The sequence below is a fragment of the Populus euphratica genome, unplaced genomic scaffold, assembly GCF_000495115.2.
Source record: "Populus euphratica unplaced genomic scaffold, PopEup_1.0 scaffold159.1, whole genome shotgun sequence".
Classification (NCBI taxonomy): domain Eukaryota; kingdom Viridiplantae; phylum Streptophyta; class Magnoliopsida; order Malpighiales; family Salicaceae; genus Populus; species Populus euphratica.
The window spans coordinates 461,227-487,729 of NW_011499962.1; the positions used below are offsets into that span (position 1 = coordinate 461,227).

Genomic DNA, 26,503 nt, shown 5'->3' on the forward strand with positions numbered 1-26,503 from the left:
CTTTAAATTAACAAATGAAAATCCGGGTAGAAAACTGGTATTTAATGCATAGTTGTTTAACATATCATGGCTGTGGTTTATTTTAGTTTGTTTTCAAAAGTTTTAATTTTTTTAATTTTTTTAAATTATTTTAATATATTGATATTAAAAATAAAATTTTAAAAATTAATAAAAATATTATTTAAAAATAGTTTTAATTAATCGTTACTACAATTTCAAATACCTTTTTAAAAAATATAAAATCTTGAATTCAATCCGGGTAAAGTTTTTCAGTTGAATTATATTAAATATCAATACAATGAAATTCAGTGAATCCACATTAATAATCTAATTAATCCGGTGAGAAAACAAAAGGATGTAATGTTAATAAAAACAGCTGACTGGATAACTTACAAAATGACTCCATAAGTCGTAATCTAGATTTAAAAATAATGATAATAATAATCTAGATGTATTTGTTTTAGTATTTGTTTACAAAATAACAAATTTTGTAAATAATAATAATCTAGATGTATTTGTTTACAAAATAACAAATTTTGTAATGTTACAAAATGACTGGATAATTTTATTTATTTTAACTAGGATAAATGCTGCCATGAAGTCAGTATCAATATTTAAAAAAACTTTATTTTAAATTATTGGTCCATGTTATGTCGTTAGATTTTTTTTTAACTTAAAAAATTTCAAGAATTAATAATGTATTTTATAATAGAAAAAAATTTAAACCATGTAAAAAATAAATTTATGTAATATGGATGACTTATGAGTTTAAAAATGACTTGAACAACTATTAAAAATATGATTTAACGAAAAAAATCAAGACAATATATTTAAAAAAAAAAAATTAAAACGATAACATATTAGATCAATATGGATAAATCTGGATCATGAAATCACGATAACTTCATATAAAATAAATTAAAACAAATTAATAATCTAATATTGAATGATAAAATTAAAAAAATTAAAACAAGAACAAAAATAAAATGACTCAAGTTAACTCGGGTTAACCAACCAAACTCATGACTAGTGTTATACCTGAGATAACCTTATAAAAAGCACACTGAAATAAATTAGCAAATATAATTCTTAATCAACCTAGTGTTGTATGATGAAATTAAAAAAAATAATTAAAAAAGAGCGGGAAAACGACACAAGTTAAGGCCTTGTTTGTTTCTGCATTTCAAAAGCGCTTTTGAAAAAATTTGAAATTTTTTTTATTTTTTTTATTAACTTCAAATTAATATATTTTTGATGTTTTTAAATCATTTTGATATGATGATGTTAAAAATAATTTTAAAAAAATAAAAAATATCGTGAACATGCATTTTGACACGAAAAGCTATTTAAAAAGCAACAATAACCACACTTCCAAACAAGCCTTAACTCGTCAAAACCATGATGCAGGTTATAAGACCATGATAATATGATAAAAAATAAATTAAAATAAATTATAAAATTTCATTTTCAATCAATTCCATATTGAAGTATAAAACAATAAAAAAAAATTAACTAAAAAAATCAAAGTTAAATAGATTTACTTGTAAAACATATTAGCTTAATCATGTCATTAGAATAATCTTATAAAAAATAATAAAAATATATTTATAAAATTCAATCATTTATAAATTTAATATTAAATAATAAAATAATAAAATCTTAAAAAATAAAATAATTTTAAAGACATTATTTCTGTAAACACTATTTTAGGAGGATGGGAACATCACCATCCTTCGTTAGTGGTTGTAATAACAATAATAATAATAATAATAATAATAATAATAATGGGTAGAAGTGAGAATAAAAGGAGGCTGATAAGAATTCCTCGAAATGATTAGATGCATGAGGCAATAAAAATGGTCCTCATGATTAGTATTGTTTCAATATTTTTACCAATCACCTACAAGCCTTTGATTCCACTCTATTCTACACCGCAAGCATAATATGCACTCTAAACATCCACTGTGTTTACGTGTCGAGATCTCAGTTGATATACACCTTTCATGTCATGCCACGAGTTAGGTATTGTGGGGTTCTCTTATTTTCTTCTCTACAGTATCATTTAATACATATATATACAGAGACACACACACTCTCTCTCTCTCTCTCTCACGAGAGACACACACACTCTCTCTCTCACACACACACACACTCACACACACACACACACACCCGAAATTTCTAGAGTCTTCTACAAACAACAATTACAATACTCGATTTATCATACTAACTTTCATCACTCAATTATAATATTAAATTCTTATTTTTTGTAGTATTTAGCATTATAATATTTCTATAGAATAAATATTTAAAACTAATTAATTCACCACTTATATAATTTTCCTTTGAAAATAAATATATTTAAATAAATATTATACAAAAATATAAACTAATTTAATAAGAAAGACTTTATAAAATTACATCTTTAATGAAAAATAATTTAAATATTTTAATTTTTAAACACAAAGATATATAATAACAAGATATTAATTCTTTCAAATACATCATTTACTTAAGAAAAAGGAGACATCCTAGATTCAAAAGGAGGCTTGGAAAAGAGAATATAAAGTGAAAAAAATACCTTAAGTTGTTTTTAGATTCAGGTACGATATTTAAATTTGAGAATGAATTTTTTTAAGAGGGAAAGATATAAAAACCTGGTTAAAATATAACTTGAGTGAAAATAAAAGTAAATTTATTTTATTAATCCAAAAATAAATACAAGATAGAATAAATAAAATAATTCTAAGAAATGTGAGGAGTATGAAATTGAATAAAAAAGAGAGGATTAGTAGTGTAAAAAAAAAATATAAAAAATATAAGGGCCAGTGTACAAACAGAACGAAATTTGAACTATAAATAACCCATTTCTTCTTTCCTTAGCCAAAGGTTTGAATCAAGATAGAGGGAGAGAGGTTTTAATTAATTTTTCTACTTGATTGTATTGCAAAATACATCAACAAAGTTGTTCTAAAGGTTATTAAAACCTAGCTAGTTAATTAAGAGAGGTGATTTTAGTGTTGGAGGCTTGTTTTGAAGAAGATTACGAGCTAACGCTTGAAAGAAAAGAAAAGGAGAAATCAGGTTTTTCTTGCAACCATTCCTTAAATCATTTTTCAACTAATATAATAAGTATGTTTAAAAGTGATTAGTTGTTATTATCATGTGTTTTAAAGAAGAAATTTAATTGTTGTTAGTATGCAAAATTTGGAATTTATAGTATTAATCACTTAAATGATGTAAATTTTGATTAAACTATGTTTAAAACAACGAATTATAATTGAGTAATTATCCAGTTTCTCCACAACACTTTGATCATCAATATTTTCTTATTCCTTATTTCATTTTCACTATAATCTAACACATTTGCAGTTTCATTTCTAGTATCAAATCTTCATTACTTTCTAGAGGAACTTCAAGCGGGACTTGAGATGGATTCACTTCAATTCTTCTTAATAAAGAGGTATGGATCTTGGTCAAATATGGAGACAAGACCAATTTGTAGGCCATAAGTCCAATCTTTTTGGTGATTTTAAAAGGCTGAATATATCTTATCACTAATTTTTCTTTCATACTAAATTTTAACATTTATTTTCACGGGGTAACCTTCAAAAATACTTTATTACTAATACCAAATTCTAAAGGTCTCTTCATGTTATTTGCATAACTTTTTTTGCCTATCTTGGATCATTTTCATACTATCTTTAATGATCTTTATCTTTTTTAAGGTAACCTGTACCAATTTGGATCCAATTAGTCGCCTATCCTCCACCTCTTCCTAGCACAGTATTGTTCGATATCAGTAGTGATGTTTTCCTGCTTTCACTCGAGTATCGGTAGTGTTTGCAAAACCCTAACTAGTTTCTATTGTTCAACTTTTACTTGTTGATAGATCCTACACTTTTCCACATATTCAACCACCTCTTTCTTCATATTCGACCACCGATAAATTTTTTTTAAAATCTGCGTATATTTTAGGACTCATAGGGTGCGTTGTGAGCCTCAATTCATGGGCCTCTTATAGAATTTTATTTTTTAGTGTTTCGTCACTTAACAAGTATATTCGCCTTTTAAGGACTATCATTCTATTTTTTAAAATCTAGTATGACATCTCAACTCCTAATTTCATTTTGTCTTTTATCCTACCAACCTCAACATCTTTTTGTTGAGCCTCAAGCACTCCATCCAGGAGCATCATCTCTATTCTTAACTAATCTATCAAAGACTCTCTTGGCTACGTTTCTATTTAAACACCGATCTTTCTCAACTTTAATAATTCCCTTTTATCATAATTATCTCACTAAGCTTTTACTACTTTATTTTTGCAATTAAAAGCGTTTACAGTAAATTTTTCTTTTCATGAATGATATTTCATTACGTAATCATAATCTTTGAATAATTCCACCTAACCTCTTTGGTGCATATTCAATTCCTTCTAAGTTATCAAATGTCTTAAGCTTTTATGATCCATAAATATCTAAACCCGAGATCCATATAAATAGTGCCTCCAAACTTTCAAAGCAAACATTACAACAACTAATTCTAAATCATATCCCGAGTAATTGATCTCATGAGATTTTAACTATCTTGAGGTGTAAGCAACCACTTTATTATATTGCATTAATACACAATCTAAACTCTTCTTCAATGCATCATTATAAACTATTAATCCCTATGTTCTTGAAGGAAGTGTTAATATAGGTGTAGTAGTAAGCCTTTTTTTTTTAAAACTCTTAAAAGCTTTCTTTACATTATTTTATTCATTTTCAATTTGCCTCATTCCGAGTTAGTCAGGTCATGAGAATAACCATGGTGGAGAACCCTTAGATAAATTTTTGATAACTCTTTGCTAATCCAAGAAAATTATGAATCTCAGTCATATTTATAGGTCTTTTCCATTTCAATATTGCCTCAACTTTTATAGAATTCACTAATATTTTTTCAGTCGATATAACATGTCCAAAGAAAATTACTTCTTTTAACCAGAACTCACATTTGCTAAGTTTGGCACACAACCGATGTTCCTTCAATGCCAATAGTACTCACCTCAAATGTTATTCATGCTTCAAGTACGAGTTTAAATAAACTAAGATGTTATGTATGAAACTACTACAAACTTATCTAAGTATGGTCGAAAGACTTGATCCATCAAGTCTAAAAACATTGTCGATGTGTTTGTTAACCCAAACGACATTACCAAGAACTCGCAATGCCTATAACGAGTTTTGAATGCAGTCTTAGCTATATATATATATATATATTAGATTCTAAACTGATGGTATCCTGATATTAGGTTTATTTTTCAAAACACTATTGCTCTCTTAAGTTGATCAAACAAATTATCTTATGCGAAAACATATATTTGTTCTTCACTATTACCCTATTTAACTGTTTATAATCTATATAGAGTCGTGTTTCATCGTTTTTGTTTACAAACAACATTGGAGCTCTCTAAGATGAATTACTCGAATGTATGAATCATTTATCTAGTAATTCATGTAACTGAATCTCTAGCTCTGCTAACTTGGTTGACACTATCCGATATAATGATTAGGTTATCAAAGACATACCGAGTAGTACATCAATAATGACTTTTACTTCCTTCTCTGGAGAGTACTCTCGACAACTTATCTGGGAATATATTGGGAAATTCTCTTATTATTGGAACATTCAACAATTGAATTTCTCCCTCTTTTGTCTTCAAAAGATGCTCAAGGTAAGATTTGCACCACTCCTTCATCATCTTTTTTATGGTCATAACCGGGATAATGCAAATCATTTTTTTTATGGTCATAACCGGGATAATGCAATTTTTCTACCATCAAGTCCTTAGATAATTACTATTTTCACAAAAAAGTTCATTTAAGCCTTATTCATACCTAGGCAATCCATACCTAAGATGACATTAAAGTCATGTAACTCTGGTTGTAATAGATCCACTCTTAACTCACACTTATTTATATTTACCTAAACTTTTTATACATGTAATCAATATTTATAGTTTCACTTAGTAGAATGTTTATAACAAACATATTATCTATTCTATAAGGATTTTTTTGACCTTTCACGTAAGTTTATTTACAACAAATAAGTGTGTGGCTTATAAATCAAATAATACATGAACAAGCATGATAATTAACTCTAATGTAAATGGAAAAATTTTGGGCCTGTTTATTTTTACGTTATAAAAATAATTTTTTAATTTTTTAAAATTAATATTTGTTTGATATTTTAAAATTATTTTGATGTACTAATATTAAAAATAATTATTTAAAATAATAATAATATTATTTAAAAAAAATAATATCTACTACTTTTTTAGACACCTGATATAGTTGATATCTTACATTAATTTATAAGATAGAGAAAATCTTGAAAAATACAAAACACAGGAAAAGAATAGCAAGTGGTTAAATAAATCACAGTAATAATTAATAGTATTAAGTAATGAATAATTATATAATCTTTTATCTCTCCAATGATAAATTGTTTTATGTTATATTTCTTTCCTCCCTGTACTTTGTATGCTTTTCCTATTATATTACACCACACCTCTCTGTTTGTTTTCTTGCTTGGCCCTTCAACCTACTTCTCCTCTCCTTTAACCAAAGGAAGAAAGAGAGAGAGCAGAAACCAACCCGAGAGTGATTCCAAATTCTCCAATTCACAACTTCTGCATTTCACTTCAGATTTTGCAGAAACGTTAGTTTTCTTCTCATCTCGAATTTTTGCGAAAACCAAAATGGGATTTTTATAAAGTTCTCTCAAGAAAAATCACTTCAGATTTTGCAGAAACGTTACTTTTCTTTATTTTCCATCTTTATCTTTCAAATTCTAAATTGGGTTTTGCTGAAAATAATCTATAGTATTCATCTTAAGCATGAAAAGTTTTTCACCTTCCTGAATACTGAGAAGGTTTGAGTTTTTTACTTTGATGGATTCGAATCCAAAGATGAGAAAGGAATTTCTTGACTCAACAAGATCATCTCCATTTCCAGATGAAGTACTGGAACGAGTTCTTTCACTCTTGAAATCACACAAAGATCGTAGCGCAGTCTCTTTAGTATGCAAGGATTGGTACAACGCAGAGAGCTGGTCAAGAACTCATGTTTTTATAGGAAACTGTTATTCAGTCTCTCCTGAAATTGTTGCACGTAGATTCCCAAGAATTAAGAGTGTGACTCTCAAAGGGAAGCCGAGATTTTCTGATTTTAATCTGGTCCCTGAAAACTGGGGAGCTGATGTTCATCCTTGGCTTGTAGTTTTTGCAGCAAAGTATCCGTTTATGGAAGAGTTAAGGCTTAAGAGAATGGCTGTTAGCGATGAAAGTTTGGAGTTTTTGGCTCTTAATTTTCCTAATTTCAAGGTTCTTTCTCTTTTGAGCTGTGATGGGTTTAGTACTGATGGGCTTGCTGCTATTGCCACTCATTGCAAGTAAGGATTTTGTCAGTTACTTGCATTGCTTGTTTGTCTTAAAATCTTGTGTTTTTGTTGTTTTTATCCTTTCCTATCCTGGGTTAGATCTAAAACAAGTAGTGAGTGGTTGATTCAATTTTAGATCAAGTAATAAATTTTCTGTGTTTTTTTGGTTTTTGATTAATGGGTTTTGAAGTAACCTGGCTGTTTCTGGTGATGCTTGTTGGTGACTGGTTGAAGAGTTTAAACAGTAAAAGAAGTGGCTCTACTGTTGTTTGTTTACTTTCTTTTTCTAATTTATGTTTTCTTTTTCTTGATGTGACTTCTGACCTATTAATGATGATTTAATGGATCATGGCATGTAATTGATGTCATTCTCCGCAAAGAAAAATAAAACCCTTTTTCTAATCTACTGTGGAAATTGTAATTTTTTATGTGTTACATTTTCTGGACTGTGCGGTCAAATATTTAATTGACAATACTGTTGCTAACTGGCGGGGGTTTGATAAATAGATACAATTAATAATGGTGTTCTAGGTTGGGTGCTTGCTAGCTTAGATGATGAAGTTATTTGTTGTTGTGTCAAGTAACTTGAGATCGGATTGTACTCAACTTGACTTTGGGAAGATCAAGGGAGGAGGAGAGTTATCCTGTTGGTTAAATGAAAAAAGGGAAAAAAGAAATAAGAAGAAAAGTATAGTTGTTACAAACTCAATGTTTTTCCACAATTATCACTGATACATTTCAGGTTTCTCGAGTCTCATAACTGGTTTTGCTGTCCATGAGTTCTTTGTATTCGTTGAATTCTTAATAGATCTAATGATTAATCAGAAATATATTGGGAAGCTGCAAGGCAAATGCATTTGTCTTTGGATGTGAAGAATTTATCTGAAAAGTGGTTTATGTAAATAGAAGTTGGTTCTGCTTTTTCATCTCTTTTGTCCTGTGCTTTGTTTCTCTTTTCTTGATGTGACATTTTACCTGTTACATGTGCATTTACTTGATGTCATATTATTGTTGTCAACTTGTAGCCCCCGTGCTCAAATGCACCTTTTTTCGGGTTGTTGGTTTAGATAGTGATGACCATGAAAAATGCTGAATGGTTGTCAAGATACTACAATGTTTTCTGGGTGGTACTGATACATCATCCATCTTTGGTTTTGCCCCATCGTCTAGTAAAATTATCATGTCTGTCAATATCTGCTTGGGCTCAGATGCTTTGTAATTAGAAAGGAGGGGAATAAATGAAAAGGCCGTGTCCAGAATATTGGCATAAAAGAATTTTGGATTTTATGCAACTATGGAGTTTGTGGGTTTCATTCACTGAACCTTAAGCCCTATTGATCCACACTTATTTGCTATCTGTGATTTAGCCTGTTATTTGATTGATGGTGCTCCTGGAAGTGGTTTCTTTCATGAGAATCATATCGAAGGAGTCCAGTGGAGATGTGTTGGAAACTTGACTGTAACTTGAGAAATGGAGAATGTAGTAATATTGATTATAGCAAAGGTTGAAATTCCTAAAAAATTATGTCCCTATAACAATGTATAATTATGCACCATGCTTGTGCAGCGAGCACTCGATATAATTTGCACATTATGTGATGTATACACTTTTCCTAGCCAATTTTTATAAATTATTTCATCGATCTGGTTTCACTGTGCTGTTTTGCATATTTGATTAGTGGCCATCAGGTATAGCTGCAACTATTATCCTTCAACGTATTCATCTTATTTTACTGTAACGTGAAACCTTATCTTGTACTTGCATGGGTTAAAAAGGTACGTCTAATGATGGGAAAAATTTGTTTTACTGTATATGCAACTGCTATTTTTTTCCCCTTTCTTGATGTTACTGAGCATTCTTTTGCTGGTTAATAAACCCTTAATTTTATGATTTATGATTTCTATTGTGCTTTGGACGACTATGTGTTATATCTGTTGTTATATTATTTTTCACTTGCTTAAGAAAACTTTTGACTTCTTTCTTGTTGCAGGAATTTGACTCAGCTTGATATACAAGAGAATGGCATTGATGACAAGAGTGGCCACTGGTTAAGCTGCTTCCCTGAAAACTTCACATCATTGGAAGTACTAAACTTTGCCAACTTGAACACTGATGTCAATTTTGATGCACTTGAGAGGCTTGTAAATCGGTGCAAATCACTGAAGGTTCTGAAGGCCAACAAAAGTATTTCCTTGGAACACCTGCAAAGGCTGCTGGTTTGTGCTCCACAGTTAACAGAACTTGGTACTGGTTCATTCATGCCAGAGCTTACAGCTTGCCAGTATGCTGAGCTTCGAAGTTCATTTAACCAGTTGAAGAATTTAAATACCCTTTCTGGTTTATGGGAGGCAACAGCACCATACTTACCAGTTCTCTATCCTGCCTGTACAAACTTGACTTTCTTAAACTTGAGCTATGCTTTTCTGCAAAGTACTGAACTTGCGAGTCTTCTTTGTCAATGTCCACGTCTTCGATGCCTCTGGGTATGGATCTTTGTTTTTCTTAATCTTTCCCATCAGTTTCATTCTTGGAAACCAATCAATTAACTTTTACATGAATAATTTATTTAATCATCTTCACTTCCAAGTTTTTCATGGCATAGAGCCTAAGCTTTCTGACTTTATTGTTCAACTCTACTTAGGGATGATATACTGTCTCCGTTTAATTAATAACACTGATATATTTAGACTCCTTTTGCACAATGGATATTATCAAACTCTCAACCTTTACTTTCTGATATTTTGTCTGTTAATTTGCTCAGAATTGATTCATCTGATGCTCCTTTTGTTTCAAATGTGTTGTGCAGTATAAAACTTCTGATTTTGTATTTTTCCTGTATAATGTTACTATTTATACTGAACAGTTTTATACATCAAATTGCCTGTGTTTATACTCACCATCTACTTTAATAATGACTGCATATGCATGGATAGTTGTATTCTTTGCATTAACATGACATACTCTCAATTTTTGGATTAGGATATTCTTCAGTATCTTTGATACAAGGAAGAATGTTTCACAAATTTGTGATAGAGAAAAAGAAAATGTGGCTGTGCATGAGTTTCACCCTTTGTTTAAATTAATCCACAGAGCTGCTAAGGCTATCATGAAATTAAGCAATAAAGAGAACTTGTCATAGAGTTATGGGAGGACCTGATCCCCATACAATAAAATAGCATGTGGAGCCTAAACACAGGGTTCTAGTGCTAAGAGGCAAATCTTCAAATGTTAGAAAGTCAGAAGGCAACATTTCGAATCAAATAGGGCAGCACCCTTTCATTTGCAGCCCCAACAAAAAAAAAAAAGAAAAAGAAAAAAAGAAGCTCAACTGTCGATTGCAGTCAATCACACCAAAACATGGAGTCCTAGTCTCTAGATGATTGACTGTTTGGAGGCTTATTCATATCATTAATGCAGGTCTTGGACACTGTGGGGGACAAAGGTTTGGAGGCTGTTGGATCTAACTGTCCATTGCTTGAGGAGCTCCGTGTCTTCCCTGCAGATCCCTTTGATGAGGAAGTTATCCATGGGGTGACTGAAGCTGGGTTTCTTGCTGTGTCTTACGGATGTCGGAGACTCCACTATGTTCTCTACTTTTGCAGGCAGATGACTAATGCTGCAGTAGCCACCATTGTGCAGAACTGCCCTGATTTCACCCACTTCCGTCTCTGCATAATGAATCCAGGCCAACCAGATTACTTGACAAATGAACCCATGGATGAAGCTTTTGGGGCGGTAGTGAGGACATGCACTAAACTACAGAGGCTTTCTGTTTCAGGTCTCTTGACTGACCTGACATTCCAGTATATTGGGCAGTATGCCAAAAATCTGGAAACTCTGTCAGTGGCTTTTGCTGGCAGTAGTGATAGGGGGATGCAGTGCATGCTGGAAGGTTGTCCAAAGTTGAGGAAACTTGAGATAAGGGACTGCCCATTTGGAAATGTAGCACTTCTTTCAGGTTTGGAGAAATACGAGTCAATGAGGTCACTTTGGATGTCAGCCTGCAATGTGACAATGAATGGCTGTCGGCTATTGGCAAGGGAGATGCCCAGATTGAATGTAGAGGTAATGAAAGAGGATGGGAGTGATGATTCTCAGGCTGATAAAGTTTATGTTTATCGTTCTGTTGTGGGACCAAGAAGAGATGCCCCACCTTGTGTACTGACTCTCTCAGGTTTATAAAATATGCAGGTAATCTCTCTCTCTCACACACAAAAAAAGAGAAAAGAAAAAAAGAAGGAATTCAACTATATAGTGTGCTAGTGGCACCGTTGGCTACTGATGTGCCTCCTTTCTTTCAATAGGCGGAGGTCCCATATGATGGCTTTTTTTTTTTTTATAGCATTTTGATCAGAAATAGTGATGTCTTGCTCCTGAATCTGGTTGGGTGAAAAGCTATTTACCTGGAAATTGTTGCATAATTCTTGACTAATGTGGTATTGTTATGTATGATGGTAAAAACCTTTTCCTCCCATATCAATGATCCCGTGCGGTAGGGTCACTGGTGCAGATGGTGTTAAGTTTCTGTTATTCTTCTTCCATCAACTTATCAGGGTTCTGAATTTTCTGGAGTTTTTGCATTCTTGAAGCTCTGTTGTGTCAATAATCTCATTTCTGTATCATTACAGGATCTCGTTCAAACAACATGACAAGCCACAGCATGCAAACATGAAAAGCCACAGCATGCAGGGATTAGGATGCAGTTCATGCAGCTGAATGACTTGGATGGTTAACAAGGAGGAGGATGGACAACATACAAAGCTTATGCATTAATAATCTCCATGGCTGCATGCAAGTTTTCTTTATCTACTTGATATCCTGAAGAGCAAGTTTCCTATGCAGAAGTGGATGAAGCAGCCGTCGTAATAATGGGTCGCTTACGAACCAAAATCTATCCCCACTATGCGTTGCCATCCTGGCCCTGTCAAGGTCCTGCAAAAACAGGAAGCACCAGGACACGTCACGTTTTCAAATTTGCTTTCCTCAATTATTCGATTCCCACTATCATGTAGTTATGTTCAGGAGGTTACCTTTATGAAGCGGGCAATATCTCTGTAGACTCAGTGACCATCAAATATATCGAGAGACGTTTTCTAGTTCCTCTGATGAAATTCAAGCCTGAAATTGGGCTTCATTCAGGCAGGACTGGACTGAGATGGCTGGATTTAGCAGGCAAGGTAACATACTCGTGGTAAATGCCCGGGAACATTGTGTCTCACGGACCCTAATTTACAAGCGAGTTTGTTTTTGTTAATAACCTGCTAATGTCATTGATGGTCAATTGATTGATTAATTTCATTTCTAATATAACAAGAATTTATTTTTTTTTTCATTTAAGAGAAAGAAATAAAAATATTTTAGAAGATTTTGATGTAAACATTCATGTATGAATTTGATAAGAATAGTAATTGTTCATATTTAAACAAAGAATTAAAAAATATGTTTTTAAAATATTCCACTTATGATACCAAACAATCAATTGGTATATGCTAGCCATGTGCTTGGACAATGCTATAAGGTAGTATTGGAAATCTAATTTTATGGCAACTAAAATAGTTATTTGAAAGAAAGATAGTGATTTAAATTTTAAAGAAAAAATATATTTTGTTAGAACACATTTAATTTTTTGTAATGATGGAATCATCTTTTTTATTAGTAGCAAGCTTTAAATAAAAATTAAAGAAAATTAAAATAAATATTAGTAAAAATATCAATAATTAAAACCAAGGAGGAAAAAAAACGCATCTCTTCAATTGAAACTCTCTTTTTATTCATGTATTTTTTTTATTTTGGTAAAAATATTTTTTTATAAGAAATATATATTTTTAAATAAAAACTTGTCATAATATGAACACCAAGTTTAGTTAAAAAACCCCATGACTTGATAATTTTTACATGATTGCAAGAAAAAAAATAATCTACAAAATTAAAAAAAAACTACAATATAAAAATAATAAAATAAATATTTTATTCTCATTGAAAACAATTTTAAAAAATGTTCTTAGAAACAATGATTCACAGAGTAATTGTTAACACATAAAAAGCTATATTTAGTGTATTTGATGTAGAAGCTGGGATTCTTTTAGATTTTGTGTTAGTTGAAAATTGCTTGTTAGCAACATTTGCAAATGGTATTTTATATATTACCCCAATAATTATATAGTGGCCTGACAAGAAATCCATGCTAGCAATTCATGAGTTATAGGGCTCAATTGTCTTATAATTTCTTTGTTGTTGCGAATTTGGTACAGAGCCAATTCATGCAGCTTGCGAGCCACTGTGCTCTTATGAAATTGATCACGCTGTGTTTAATTAAGATCTCGTGCTTATATGAAGCTCCTTTCAGCCATTAACATTCTGGCAAGCTGTCTCGTTCAAGCAAGAAGCTAATGATAGCCATATCAGTCTTTTGGCCAAGATTTATATCCATGGCTTGATGCCATGAGGTCACGTCATTTTCTTGCTGGGGTAAGCTGTAAGAAACAAGCCACTCCATCTGTCTCTTTCGTAATTAACAGTACAGATAGTGAAAGCTGATCCAGCTCTAAGATTTTCATCGTCATGAGGGAGATTTGCAGACCACAAGCCTCAAGCTTTTTGCAGTTAGAAACCATTCCTGATTTGTGAGTGAAAAAAGAGAGTGTAGAGCTGAGAAATTGGAACTCAGTGATACGGTGCAAACTACACCGAGAAGTATCAATTAGAAGTTTTGGATTGGATTGATAAATTATAAGATCAAGGTTAAAAAAATTAAAAATTATATTTGATGAATTATTCAAAGTAATGAAGTTGAGATAAATTTTAAGGAGGAGATATGTTTAATTCAACAAGTAATAATTAAATCTTAATCAATTTAATACATGTATATAAGAAGCCTAAACCATCTACTTTATATGTTATTTAATTTCAGTAGGTAAATGTTTATATTTTTTATAATAAATAATTTTACTCTAATAAGAGTAATTTTCAATTCAATCATTAGATTAGATTAAAATTTCACCAAAAAATTTTAGACGACTTGTTTTATATTGAGTTACAATATTAAATTAATCGAATATTAAAAAGATTTTGAGATAAAGTCCAAAAACTACTATACAATAATCATATTAGTTTCCTAGTTTATTTATGTTTTTTTCTTCCTATTTTATTAGTTTCCTAGTTTATTTATGTTTTTTTCTTTCTATTTTATATAAAAATATTTTATTATTTTCTAACATTATTTATGATATTTTCACCTATTATAAATAAAATTATTTAGCTTGTATTTAAGTTTTTTATACAAATTTTGATTTCAACAATTATTATTATGTGTATGAGGTTTTGCTTGTACGTTTTGGTCTTTATTAAACTTCTCTGACTTATCGAAGAATTGACCAAGCTTTGTGGCATCTTCTATACTTCTCGTTCATGTCTCTTCATAGGTGTTGGGTGGGTTTTTTTTTGGTTATTTATAGTCTTGGTGTTTCGTTACAAGTTATTGTCATGTCAAGCTCAAATCCTAAATTTAGCTTTCGTTTTCTTAAAAAGAATTAATTGATTATGGTTTTTTAGATATTTATATTAAGTTGGTTTCATAACAAGACTCTAAAATTAGATTATACCCTTTATTTTTTAGTTTCTGTGTTATTTCATCATTGTCGTAATTCTATCTAGACTTGAGGCATAATATATAAATAAGGCATACAAATTATGATATGAGTGTCTACAATTCAAAAAAAGAAAAGAAAAGAAAGATTAAAGAAATTACACAAAGACAAAAAAAGAAAAGAAAGATTAAAGAAATCACACAAAGACAAAAAAGTAGGTTTTAGGTTGCAAAATTAGGTTTTTTCCGCAAACTTGAATTCAACAACTCAAATCTAAATTTTTTAATTATTGGGACATATAATTTTCATAGCTTGACTTTTATAATTTTCATAGCTTGACTTTTATAGCTATTTAGGTATATTTTATTTGGTTATTTATGAAAATTATATATAAAAAATCATAACAAGTAATTTTATGTCAATATTCTTTTATTGATAGTTTTGGCAAAGTAAAAAAAAAACAATTAGTGTCTTTGCTTAGTTGAGTTATTGATATCCTTGGCAACTTGGTAAGAAGACCAAGCATAACGAGTTTCAAAACAAATATTATTTTAAAAAGGATAGAATAAGTGTCATACTTTTATCATTATCACCTAGATAGGTTTATTAAGATTATTTGAAACTAAAAAAGAAAGAGAAGTTAAAAGTTTAAAACAATCACACGAGGATGTGAGGAATAGTGAAAATAATAAGAGCATTGAGATAACATATTTGAACAAGTTAGTTTTTATGCAAAAGATAATGAGATTAAGAATTTTTATTTTTATGGCATTTCTATAATTTTACTTGTACATAAAAAAATATATTTTAACACAATCTTGATCTTTGTATTCCTAGTATTTGTGTTTACTTGTTGTATGAGCATGATAATATTTTTCCTAATGAGGTACCTAACATGCATGTCAAGTGGGTTAAGTTCATAGAAATATTCACATATATGATAAAATACAAGTAAAGTGAGGAAAACATAATGACTTATGCACTATCATGAAGGTATATACTTCTTTTTATTTTAAATGCTAGAATATTATGATTTAAGTATATAAAAGATTTACATGTTGATAATGATGATTTGGCCAAGTTATAAAGCATGAGAGCATTCAACATTCAATAAATTTTTTAGGGTTGATGATTATTTATTTTTTTAAAAAATATTATGTGCCTAATTGTTCTATATATAAATTACTTGTTTACGAAGCTCATAAGGTTAGTTTAATAGGATATTTTGAGTTGCTAAGATTTTAAATATTTTACATAAGTATTTTTATCGATCTAAGATGAAAAGAGATATATATAAAATTTATAATAAGTGCATAATATGTAAACAAACTAAGTTTAAAGTGCTACTTTGTAGTTTGTATACTCTTTTACCAGTACCCAATAAACCTTAAGTTGATATATTTATAAATTTTGTTTTAGGTTTGCCTTGATTAAAATGGGGTAGGGATTCTATTTATGTGGTTTTAGATAGGTTTTTTAAGATGATAAATTCCACATCTTATCATAAAATCGATGATGCAACTAATATAACAAACTTATTTTTAAAGGAGATAGTTCAATGACTTCATGGGTTGCAACTAATATAACAAACTTATTTTCAAGGGAGATAGTTTGACGACTTCATGGGTTTCTTAGAAGCATTATTTCTAATTATAATGTTAAATTTCTTAGCTAATTTTGAAAGGTTTTGTGGTGTAAGTTAAGAATAAAATTGTCATTTTTCACTACTTTTCATCCATAAAAAAATTCAAACTGAACTAATTAATATGACTTTAACTATATTATTAAAAATTATCATTTTATATCCATGGCTTGATGCCATGAGGTCACGTTATTTTCTTGCTGGGGTCTGCTGTAAGAAACAAGCCATTCCATCAAGCTCTTTATATAAATGTGCATGCTACTACTAACTGTTTTTCTTTTGAAATTATTTATGACTTTGAATTCAATAATTATTAGTGCATGTGTGTGAGTTTTGCTCATATTTTTTTGTTTTTCATTGAACTACTTTAATTTATTGAAGAATTGATGAGACTTTATGGTTTTTTATACTTCTCATTCTCATCTCTTTATAACTTTTGGGTAATGAATTTTAAGTTACTAATAGTTTTGGAGTTTCGATATAAGTTACCATTGTGTTAAATTTAAAATCTAAATTTAGCTATTTTAAAAAGGATTTATTTGATTGTGAGTTTCTAGATGTTTATATCACAAGGTACATCATTTAGCTTCTTTATTAAATCCCAATATGTTCATAAAAACTTAATTGTAGTTGGTGATTAACAAGGCTAACCACACACATTGTATATGTTTAGCTTTGCTTTCACTTTGAGTTGCGTTATTTATTCTTACAGAAAGAAAGAAAAGAAAAGGAGTTGTCAATGGCTTTGGCATGAATGTCTAGTTAGCTAAACCACCACATAACCACTAGACTTTTTAAAGAGTTAGCTCCACGGTTGTAGAACTTCTTAGTCAAATGGAAGGGGTCCAAGGAAAAGATTAAGACTGTGTTATTTTGGGAAGGTCATTTTCAGTTCTAATGGCTTAATTTAGTGAATAACATCAAGGTCCAGACTCAAATATCTTCAAATCGTAATATTAATATAGTTTTAGGTTAACTCAAAGATTTCTATCACTAATTTTGATGAACAAAAAAAATAAATTGATGCATGCATCTTTCTCTTCGTAGCCAAGGTGAATTGTACCTTTGCTAGCTTGTGTGCTAAATTTCACTTCTTTTCTACTCAAAGTTCTGTCTAAAGATATCACTCTTTGCTTTGGCACACGAATCCCATTTGCACCTAACATAGCAATAGTGCATTAATCAACCAAAACACCATTGCTTCGAGGGCTCGTGCTAGCTAGGCTCACAACAGCCCTACAATGTCCAACAATAAATTATACCATCCTCCAGCTAACAAGAAAAGCGACCAACTAGCACTAGGCAATGATCATCCTATGATCTGTTTGAATTCTCAAAAAGTTAAGTGTAAATTATACAGATTAATGTAAATACAATGAAGACCCACCACCATGTGCAGGTCAAATTATACTGTGAATTGATGAAGGCAACGAACATCTTCATATGGAGTTACTCAGGCATCACAATATTGGCCAACAAACAGAAAGTCAAATTCTGAAGACAGTCAAGAAAGGATCAAGGCCTTCTTTTGCCACGTGAAAAACTTTTTCGGAGAGATTAAAACTAGAGCCAATACATCCAAAACACTATGCATGAATCATACTCAATTTTGGAAAGTTAATTGTAAAATAATGGACGGTGACAAGAAAAACAGTGGATAATCTTGTCATGCATTAAGACAGCATCTGTACAACATTAGACACCTAATCACGTCATGGGTCAATTTGTTCACTTGTCATCTTCCTGGTTTTTTAATGTGCATGATCCTCGAGCTTTCTTTGAAAAACTCCCATCAATCCCTCTAAAGCTTGTCCCTCAAGTTAATTTGCGTAAAGGGCAATATCCTTTGCGTTTTCTTTAGCAATATTGAATTGCACTAGAGTAGCTTTTGGCCCATTTCCTTAGCTCCTCTCAGCATCAATCCCTCACACAAAAGATTAGAAAAGAATACTAGCTAGCACCTTTCTCCCACGATGGTTTTATTTGTAGCTTCAGCTCCATTTCCTTTTGGAAAGTGACTGCTAGCTCAAGTCATCCGGCATAGGGCTTCACATGGTGGGGTGGGGTGTTTGTTATCTCCATTCTTGGAGAAATGAGAGCTTCTCTTTTTCTTCTTTTCACCTAATATCGAAGGTGATGTCCATATTAAGAGCTGTGGTCCATAAGGTTATTGTTTTCTCTCACCATTGTCTCTTCCCTTTGCTATCAAGAACAAGTTGGAGGGTTAGGAGTAAATTTAATTAGCTCCTCTCCTAATCATGGATATAAATAAACCGAAACTCTCTCCATGGATGGAATTTGGGAGAATTAAGCAAGCCAAAATATTACTGAAAATATTACTTTAGTTTCTTCTTGCTAAATAGTGAGTAAATCTCACCACCAAATCCACTCAAAAGAATAATAGCTATCATCATCATTATATTTTTAATAATTTTATGAATTAATACCCCAACTCTCCAAATTGAAATCTCTCTCAAGGACAATATACTGTATGGTGGGGCGGAAAGCAACGGTTAAATAATTAATATAACCTATACTATAAAGTGCAATAAAAGAATAATTAAGAAATACACGTGTGATGTATTATTGTCTTGCATTTACCACACTTTATATATATATATATATATATCCACGTAGGCGGAGAGAATCAAGTACCGATGAAATGATAAATATGGGAAGAGCTAACGAGTGTTCTTGAAACATATGCTAAGCATCATCCGTGTATATGAATTAAATCTCATTAATTTATTGTTGATTATTTTAAAGAATAAAAATCAAATGTTCAAATAAAAATAAATGGTATTAATGAAATATATGGCAATGTTTTTAAATATATATATTTTTTAAATAAACATATTAATATCACCAAATAACTCTTATCAAATATATATTGAAAACACCAATTAGAATAACAGTTGAAATAAAATTATATTTGATAATAATTTACAAGATAAAATAGTTATTTTATTTTATTTTTTTATCATAACTTATAATGAATTAAACATAATAAAATAACTTTATAAATATACATAATTTTTTTTAGAATTAAGAAAAGATAAAACCTCTCCACCTCTGTCCTTGGCATCACCCACCGTTGGAAGTAAATAAGTCACCCTTTGACCATCTCCCATTTCTGATATCTCTCCCCAACTTCCAACAGACTCCACAGTCAACACAGCAGAAACCCCATTTCCCCCCTCTAAAATGACAAAATGCCCTTCCAACCTTGATGACAGTCATGTAATTTGCTATGAACAACCAAAGCATCTAGTTAGCAACACAACTCAGTTTCAACTTCTTCGGAATATAGACAGCTAGATAGCATTGCTACACGGAGAGATATGCAGGCTCATACTCTATCTCTATCTTAAAAAAGATTTCATCGCTTAGATTCCTCCCTTGATAGGTAGATTCCAAATGGGGTTGTTGCAAAATCATTGATAAACAAAAACTTGGGAAAAGAAAGTTCAAAAACAAGACCAGATCTTTCAAGAATCTTCACAACCAATGTGCAGTGTCAGGCAAGCTATTGAGGTTATTTCTTCTTTGATCTCCTACTCTCATCCAATTAAAGTCTTTGCCGTGAAATGGCAACTGATTAGAAACAAGCTAGAAGAGCTATGCTCAAGCCTGACTGCCCTAGAGAATTGTGATTCAATCCAGAATCCAATACTTTCAGGCATGATATCTGCTATCCTAGCCTCTGCTAGTGACTGCTATGATCTTGCTAGAAGATGCGTGGATCTTTCGTACAGTGGCAAGCTCTTGATGCAGAGTGATTTGGATGTAATGTTTGCAAAGTTTGAGAGACATGCAAAGAATCTATTTGGGATTTGTACTGCAGGCATTTTGACTCAGGGTTTTGCCATTGTTGTGTCTAGGCCTGGTGACAATGCTTGCAAAGATGACATGAGGTTTTACTTTAGAGATCTGTTGACTAGAATGAAGATTGGTGACTTGGAAATGAAGAGACAGGCTTTGCTCAATTTGTATGATGTTGTTGTTGAAGATGACGAGTATGTGAAGATACTTGTCGAAGTTGGTGACATAGTGAATATACTGGTTAGTCTTCTTGATTCAGTGGAATTGGAAATTCAACAAGAGGCTGCAAAGGTCGTGTCAGTGATTTCGGGCTTTGATTCCTACAAATCTGTTTTGATTGGAGCTGGGATTGTAGGGCCTTTGATCAGGGTTTTGGAGAGTGGCAGTGAAATAAGCAAGGAGGGTGCCGCAAGAAGCTTGCAAAAATTAACTGAAAATTCTGATAACGCTTGGTCAGTTTCAGCTTATGGGGGTGTGACAGCTCTATTGAAAATATGTACTAGCGCTGATTCTAGAACAGCACTTGTTTGCCCTGCTTGTGGGGTATTGAGAAATCTTGTTGGTGTTGATGAAATAAAGAGATTTATGATTGAAGAAGGTGCAGTGCCCACATTAATCAAGCTGGCAGGATCAAAAGATGAAGCTGTGCAGATAAGTTCGATCGAGTTCCTTCAAAATATTGCATCTGTAGACGAATCAGTGAGGCAGTTGGTGGCTAGAGAAGGTGGAATTCGGGCATTAGTACGGGTTTTTGATCCGAAAAGCGCATGTACTTCAAAATCTCGAGAGATGGCATTAAGGGCAATTGAGAATCTATGTTTCTCTTCAGCTGGTTATATCATTATGTTGATGAATTATGGTTTTATGGATCAGCTTCTTTTCTTTCTTCGAAATGGAGATGTTTCGGTTCAAGAATTGGCACTGAAAGCAGCATTTAGGCTCTGTGGAAAATCAGAGGAGACTAAAAAGGCAATGGGGGATGCTGGATTTATGTCAGAGCTTGTTAAGTTTCTTGATGCAAAATCATTTGAAGTTAGAGAAATGGCAGCTGTGGCACTCTCCAGCTTAGTTTCTGTGCCTAAAAACCGTAAAAGATTCGTGCAGGACGATCGCAATGTGGGCTTTCTTCTTCAATTGCTTGACCAAGAAGAGGCAAATTCAGGTAGCAAAAAGTTACTGATCTCTATATTATTGTCCTTAACAAGTTGCAATAGTGGAAGAAAAAAGATTGCCAGTTCTGGTTATTTGAAGAACATAGAAAAACTTGCAGAAGCTGAAGTTTCTGATGCTAAAAGACTTGTCAGGAAGCTCTCCACAAATAGATTCCGTAGCATATTAAATGTAATCTTGCATTCTTGATTGTGATTCTCTTTCTTTCACCGTATATCTAAAAAAGTGGTATCAAAGCTTTTTCATCTTCTGTTGGTTCTTAATCTCACTTACAGGTCTTTATCTCTGTTTATTTTATCTGCAAAAACAGCTTTAGAGCAGCTTGTAAATATTCTGGCATTGTTGATTTGCAGTCACAGTTAATATTAAGTGAATAAAATATTAAAAACAGGATGTAATTACTGTTATTTAAGATATAGAAATGATATCTACGTGATAATTTTTTTTGTTAGCATTTGTGATGAAGCACACATGGAAATGGCAGGAAACCCAGAGAGGCATGGGAACAGTTCCTATCAAGTTTCGTCCATCCAACCATGATGGACACCGAAGACAGTGATGGATGAATTACTCGACATATTTGCGTGTCTTTTCCCATCCCTTTCTTGTTTTGGCACTTTCCTATGAAAAGACATTTTATAATGTTTTGAGCTTATGCTAAAATAAAAAAGAGTTAGGGACCATATGATGCAGATATTGAACTACTATTTTGTTATTTTTATTTTATTTTTAAATATATATTTTTTAATTTTGAATTGTTTTGCTGTCTTGATATAAAAAATAAAAAAATAAAAATTATTTTAATATATTTTTAAATTAAAAATACTTCAAAAAATAATTTCTATTATTTTTACAAATACCTCCCTAAATGTAGTTTAAGTCTCAGGTTATCTTTAGTGCAACCGACAACTTATAGACAGTTTGGGTTAAGAATTATTGATTTTTATCTAATGGTTTAAAGTATTTTTTATTTTAAAATATTTAAAAATAATTTTTTATTTTTAAAAATTATTATTAAGATTAATATATTAAAATAATTTAAAAATATAAAAATATTTTAACAAAAAAATTAACTTTTGAGGGAACGGTTTTAATAGCGTTTTGAAACATAATTTAAAAATATTTGAAATTATGATTATAATTGTTTTTTAAAGTATTTTTTATAATAATAGCTAATTTTAAAAGGTTTTGTAGTGTAAGTTAAGAATAAAATTGTTATTTTTCACTACTTTTCATCCACAAAAAAATTCAAACTGAACTAATTAATATGACTTTAACTATATTATTAAAAATTATCATTTTATATCCATGGCTTGATGCCATGAGGTCACGTTATTTTCTTGCTGGGGTCTGCTGTAAGAAACAAGCCATTCCATCAGTCTCTTTCGTAATTAACAGTACAGATAGTGAAAGCTGATCGAGCTATAAGATCTTCATCGTCATGAGGGAGATTTGCAGACCACATGCCTCAAGCTTTTTGCAGTTAGAAACCATTCCTGATTTGTGTGTGAAAAAGAGAAAGTGTAGAGCTGAGAAATTGAAACTCAGTGACACGATGCAAACTAAACCGAGAAGTATCTATTAGAAGTTTTGGATTGGATGGATAAATTATAAGATCAAGGATAAAAAAATTAAAAATTATATTTGATGAATTATTCAAAGTAATGAAGTTGAGATAAATTTTAAGGAGGAGATATGTTTAATTCAACAAGTAATAATTAAATCTTAATCAATTTAATACAGGTATATAAGGAGGCTAATCCATCTAGTTTATATGTTATTTAATTTCAGTAGGTAAATGTTTATATTTTTTATAATAAATAATTTTACTCTAATAAGAGTAATTTTCAATTCAATCATTAGATTAGATTAAAATTCCACCAAAAAATTTTAGACGACTTGTTTTATATTGAGTTACAATATTAAATTAATCGAATATTAAAAAGATTTTGAGATAAAGTCCAAAAACTACTATACAATAATCATATTAGTTTCCTAGTTTATTTATGTTTTTTTCTTCCGATTTTATATAAAAATATTTTATTATTTTCTAACATTATTTATGATATTTTCACCTATTATAAATAAAATTATTTAGCTTGTATTTAAGTTTTTTATACAAATTTTAATTTCAACAATTATTATTACGTGTATGAGGTTTTGCTTGTACGTTTTGGTCTTTGTTAAACTTCCCTGACTTATCGAAGAATTGACCAAGCTTTGTGGCATCTTCTATACTTCTCGTTCATGTCTCTTCATAGGTGTTGGGTGGGTTTTTTTTGGTTATTTATAGTCTTGGTGTTTCGTTACAAGTTATTGTCATGTCGAGCTCAAATCCTAAATTTAGCTTTCTTAAAAAGAATTGATTGATTATGATTTTTTAGATATTTATATTAAGTTGGTTTCAAAACAAGACTCTAAAATTAGATTATACCCTTTATTTTTTAGTTTCTTTGTTATTTCATCATTATCGTAATCCTATCTAGACTTGAGGCATAATATATAAATAAGGCATACAAATTATGATATGAGTGTCTACAATTCAAAAAAAGAAAAGAAAAGAAAGATTAAAGAAATTACACAAAGACAAAAAAGTAGGTTTTAGGTTGCAAAATTAGGTTTTTTCTGCAAACTTGAATTCAACAACTCAAATCTAAATTTTTTAATTATTGGGATATATAATTTTCATAGCTTGACTTTTATAGCTATTTAGGTATATTTTATTTGGTTATTTATGAAAATTATATATAAAAAATCATAACAAGTAATTTTATGTCAATATTCTTTTATTGATAGTTTTGGCAAAGTTAAAAAAAAAAAACAATTAGTGTCTTTGCTTAGTTGAGTTATTGATATCCTTGGCAACTTGATAGGAAGACCAAGCATAATGAGTTTCAAAACAAATATTATTTTAAAAAGGATAGAGTAAGTGTCATACTTTCATCATTATCACCTAGATAGATTTATTAAGATCATTTGAGACTAAAAACGAAAGATAAGTTAAAAGTTTAGAACAATCACATGAGGATGTGAGGAATAGTAAAAATAATAGGAGCATTGAGATAACATATTTGAACAATTTAGTTTTTATGCAAAAGATAATGAGATTAAGAATTTTTATTTTTATGGCATTTCTATAATTTTACTTGTACATAAATAAATATATTTTAACACAATCTTGATCTTTGTATTCCTAGTGTTTGTGTTTACTTGTTGTATGAGCATGATAATATTTTTCCTGGTGAGGTACCTAACAGGCATGCCAAGTGGGTTAAGTTCATAGAAATATTCACATATATGATAAAATATAAGTAAAGTGAGGGAAACATAATGACTTATGCATTATCATGAAGATATATACTTTTTTTATTATTTTAAATGTTAGAATATTATGATTTAAGTATATAAAAGATTTACATGTTGATGATGATGATTTGACCAAGTTATAAAGCATGAGAGCATTCAACATTCAATAAATTTTTTAAGGTTGATGATTATTTATTTAAAGAAAAAAAATATTATGTGCCTAATTGTTCTATATATAAATTACTTGTTTATGAAGCTCATAAGGTTAGTTTAATAGGATATTTTGAGTTGCTAAGATTTTAAATATTTTACATCAATATTTTTATCTATCTAAGATGAAAAGAGATATATATAAAATTTATAATAAGTGCATAATATGTAAACAAACTAAGTTTAAAGTTCTACTTTGTAGTTTGTATACTCTTTTACCGGTACCCAATAAATCTTAAGTTGATATATTTATAAATTTTGTTTTAGGTTTGCCTTTATTAAAATGGGGCAGGGATTCTATTTATGTGGTTTTAGATAGGTTTTTTAGGATGATAAATTTCACATCTTATCATAAAATCGATGATACAACTAATATAACAAACTTATTTTTAAGGGAGATAGTTCGACGACTTCATGGGTTGCAACTAATATAACAAACTTATTTTTAAGGGAGATAGTTCGACGACTTCATGAGTTTCTTAGAAGCATTATTTCTAATTATAATGTTAAATTTTTTAGCTAATTTTAAAAGGTTTTGTAGTGTAAGTTAAGAATAAAATTGTTATTTTTCACTACTTTTCATCCACAAAAAAATTCAAACTGAACTAATTAATATGACTTTAACTATATTATTAAAAATTATCATTTTATATCCATGGCTTGATGCCATGAGGTCACGTTATTTTCTTGCTGGGGTCTGCTGTAAGAAACAAGCCATTCCATCAGTCTCTTTCGTAATTAACAGTACAGATAGTGAAAGCTGATCGAGCTATAAGATCTTCATCGTCATGAGGGAGATTTGCAGACCACAAGCTTTTTGCAGTTAGAAACCATTCCTGATTTGTGTGTGAAAAAAGAGAAAGTGTAGAGCTGAGAAATTGGAACTCAGTGATACGATGCACACTACACCGAGAAGTATCTATTAGAAGTTTTGGATTGGATGGATAAATTATAAGATCAAGGATAAAAAAATTAAAAATTATATTTGATGAATTATTCAAAGTAATGAAGTTGAGATAAATTTTAAGGAGGAGATATGTTTAATTCAACAAGTAATAATTAAATCTTAATCAATTTAATACAAATATGACTTTAACTATATTATTAAAAAATATCATTTAAATTTTTTTGAAAAATTTAAAAAATTGAGAAGATTGTTTGCTATTTATTGAATATGCATATAATATAAGTGGGCATGCTACTACTAACTGTTTTTCTTTTGAAATTATTTATGACTTTGAATTCAATAATTATTAGTGCATGTGTGTGAGTTTTGCTCATATTTTTTTTGTTCTTCATTGAACTACTTTGATTTATTGAAGAATTGACGAGACTTTGTGGATT

At 30.4% G+C, this 26,503-nt stretch overlaps 2 protein-coding genes across 2 annotated transcripts; both read left to right on the top strand.

Moving 5' to 3' along the window:
• The first annotated feature begins 6,505 nt into the window (after positions 1–6,505).
• LOC105138788 (protein TRANSPORT INHIBITOR RESPONSE 1-like) lies at positions 6,506–12,522 on the top strand. The gene is made up of 4 exons (XM_011045006.1): positions 6,506–7,434; positions 9,414–9,906; positions 10,841–11,614; positions 12,052–12,522. The coding sequence occupies exons 1-3, from the start codon at positions 6,935–6,937 to the stop codon at positions 11,603–11,605; spliced, it is 1,758 nt and encodes a 585-aa protein (XP_011043308.1). The 5' UTR covers positions 6,506–6,934; the 3' UTR covers positions 11,606–11,614; positions 12,052–12,522.
• Positions 12,523–19,688: 7,166 nt separating this feature from the next.
• Positions 19,689–22,041, top strand: LOC105138786 (vacuolar protein 8-like). The gene has a single exon (XM_011045005.1). It carries the CDS (start codon positions 20,159–20,161, stop codon positions 21,830–21,832), a length of 1,674 nt encoding a protein of 557 aa, XP_011043307.1. The 5' UTR covers positions 19,689–20,158; the 3' UTR covers positions 21,833–22,041.
• Positions 22,042–26,503: the final 4,462 nt, after the last annotated feature.

Excerpts from the sequence above, each read along its gene's own strand:
- LOC105138786 (XM_011045005.1), top strand. The coding sequence starts at position 20,159 with ATGTGCAGTGTCAGGCAAGCTATTGAGGTTATTTCTTCTTTGATCTCC.
- LOC105138788 (XM_011045006.1), top strand. The coding sequence starts at position 6,935 with ATGGATTCGAATCCAAAGATGAGAAAGGAATTTCTTGACTCAACAAGA. Across the intron at positions 7,435-9,413 it reads GCTATTGCCACTCATTGCAA|GAATTTGACTCAGCTTGATA; the intron begins GTAAGGATTTTG and ends TTCTTGTTGCAG. Across the intron at positions 9,907-10,840 it reads CACGTCTTCGATGCCTCTGG|GTCTTGGACACTGTGGGGGA; the intron begins GTATGGATCTTT and ends TCATTAATGCAG.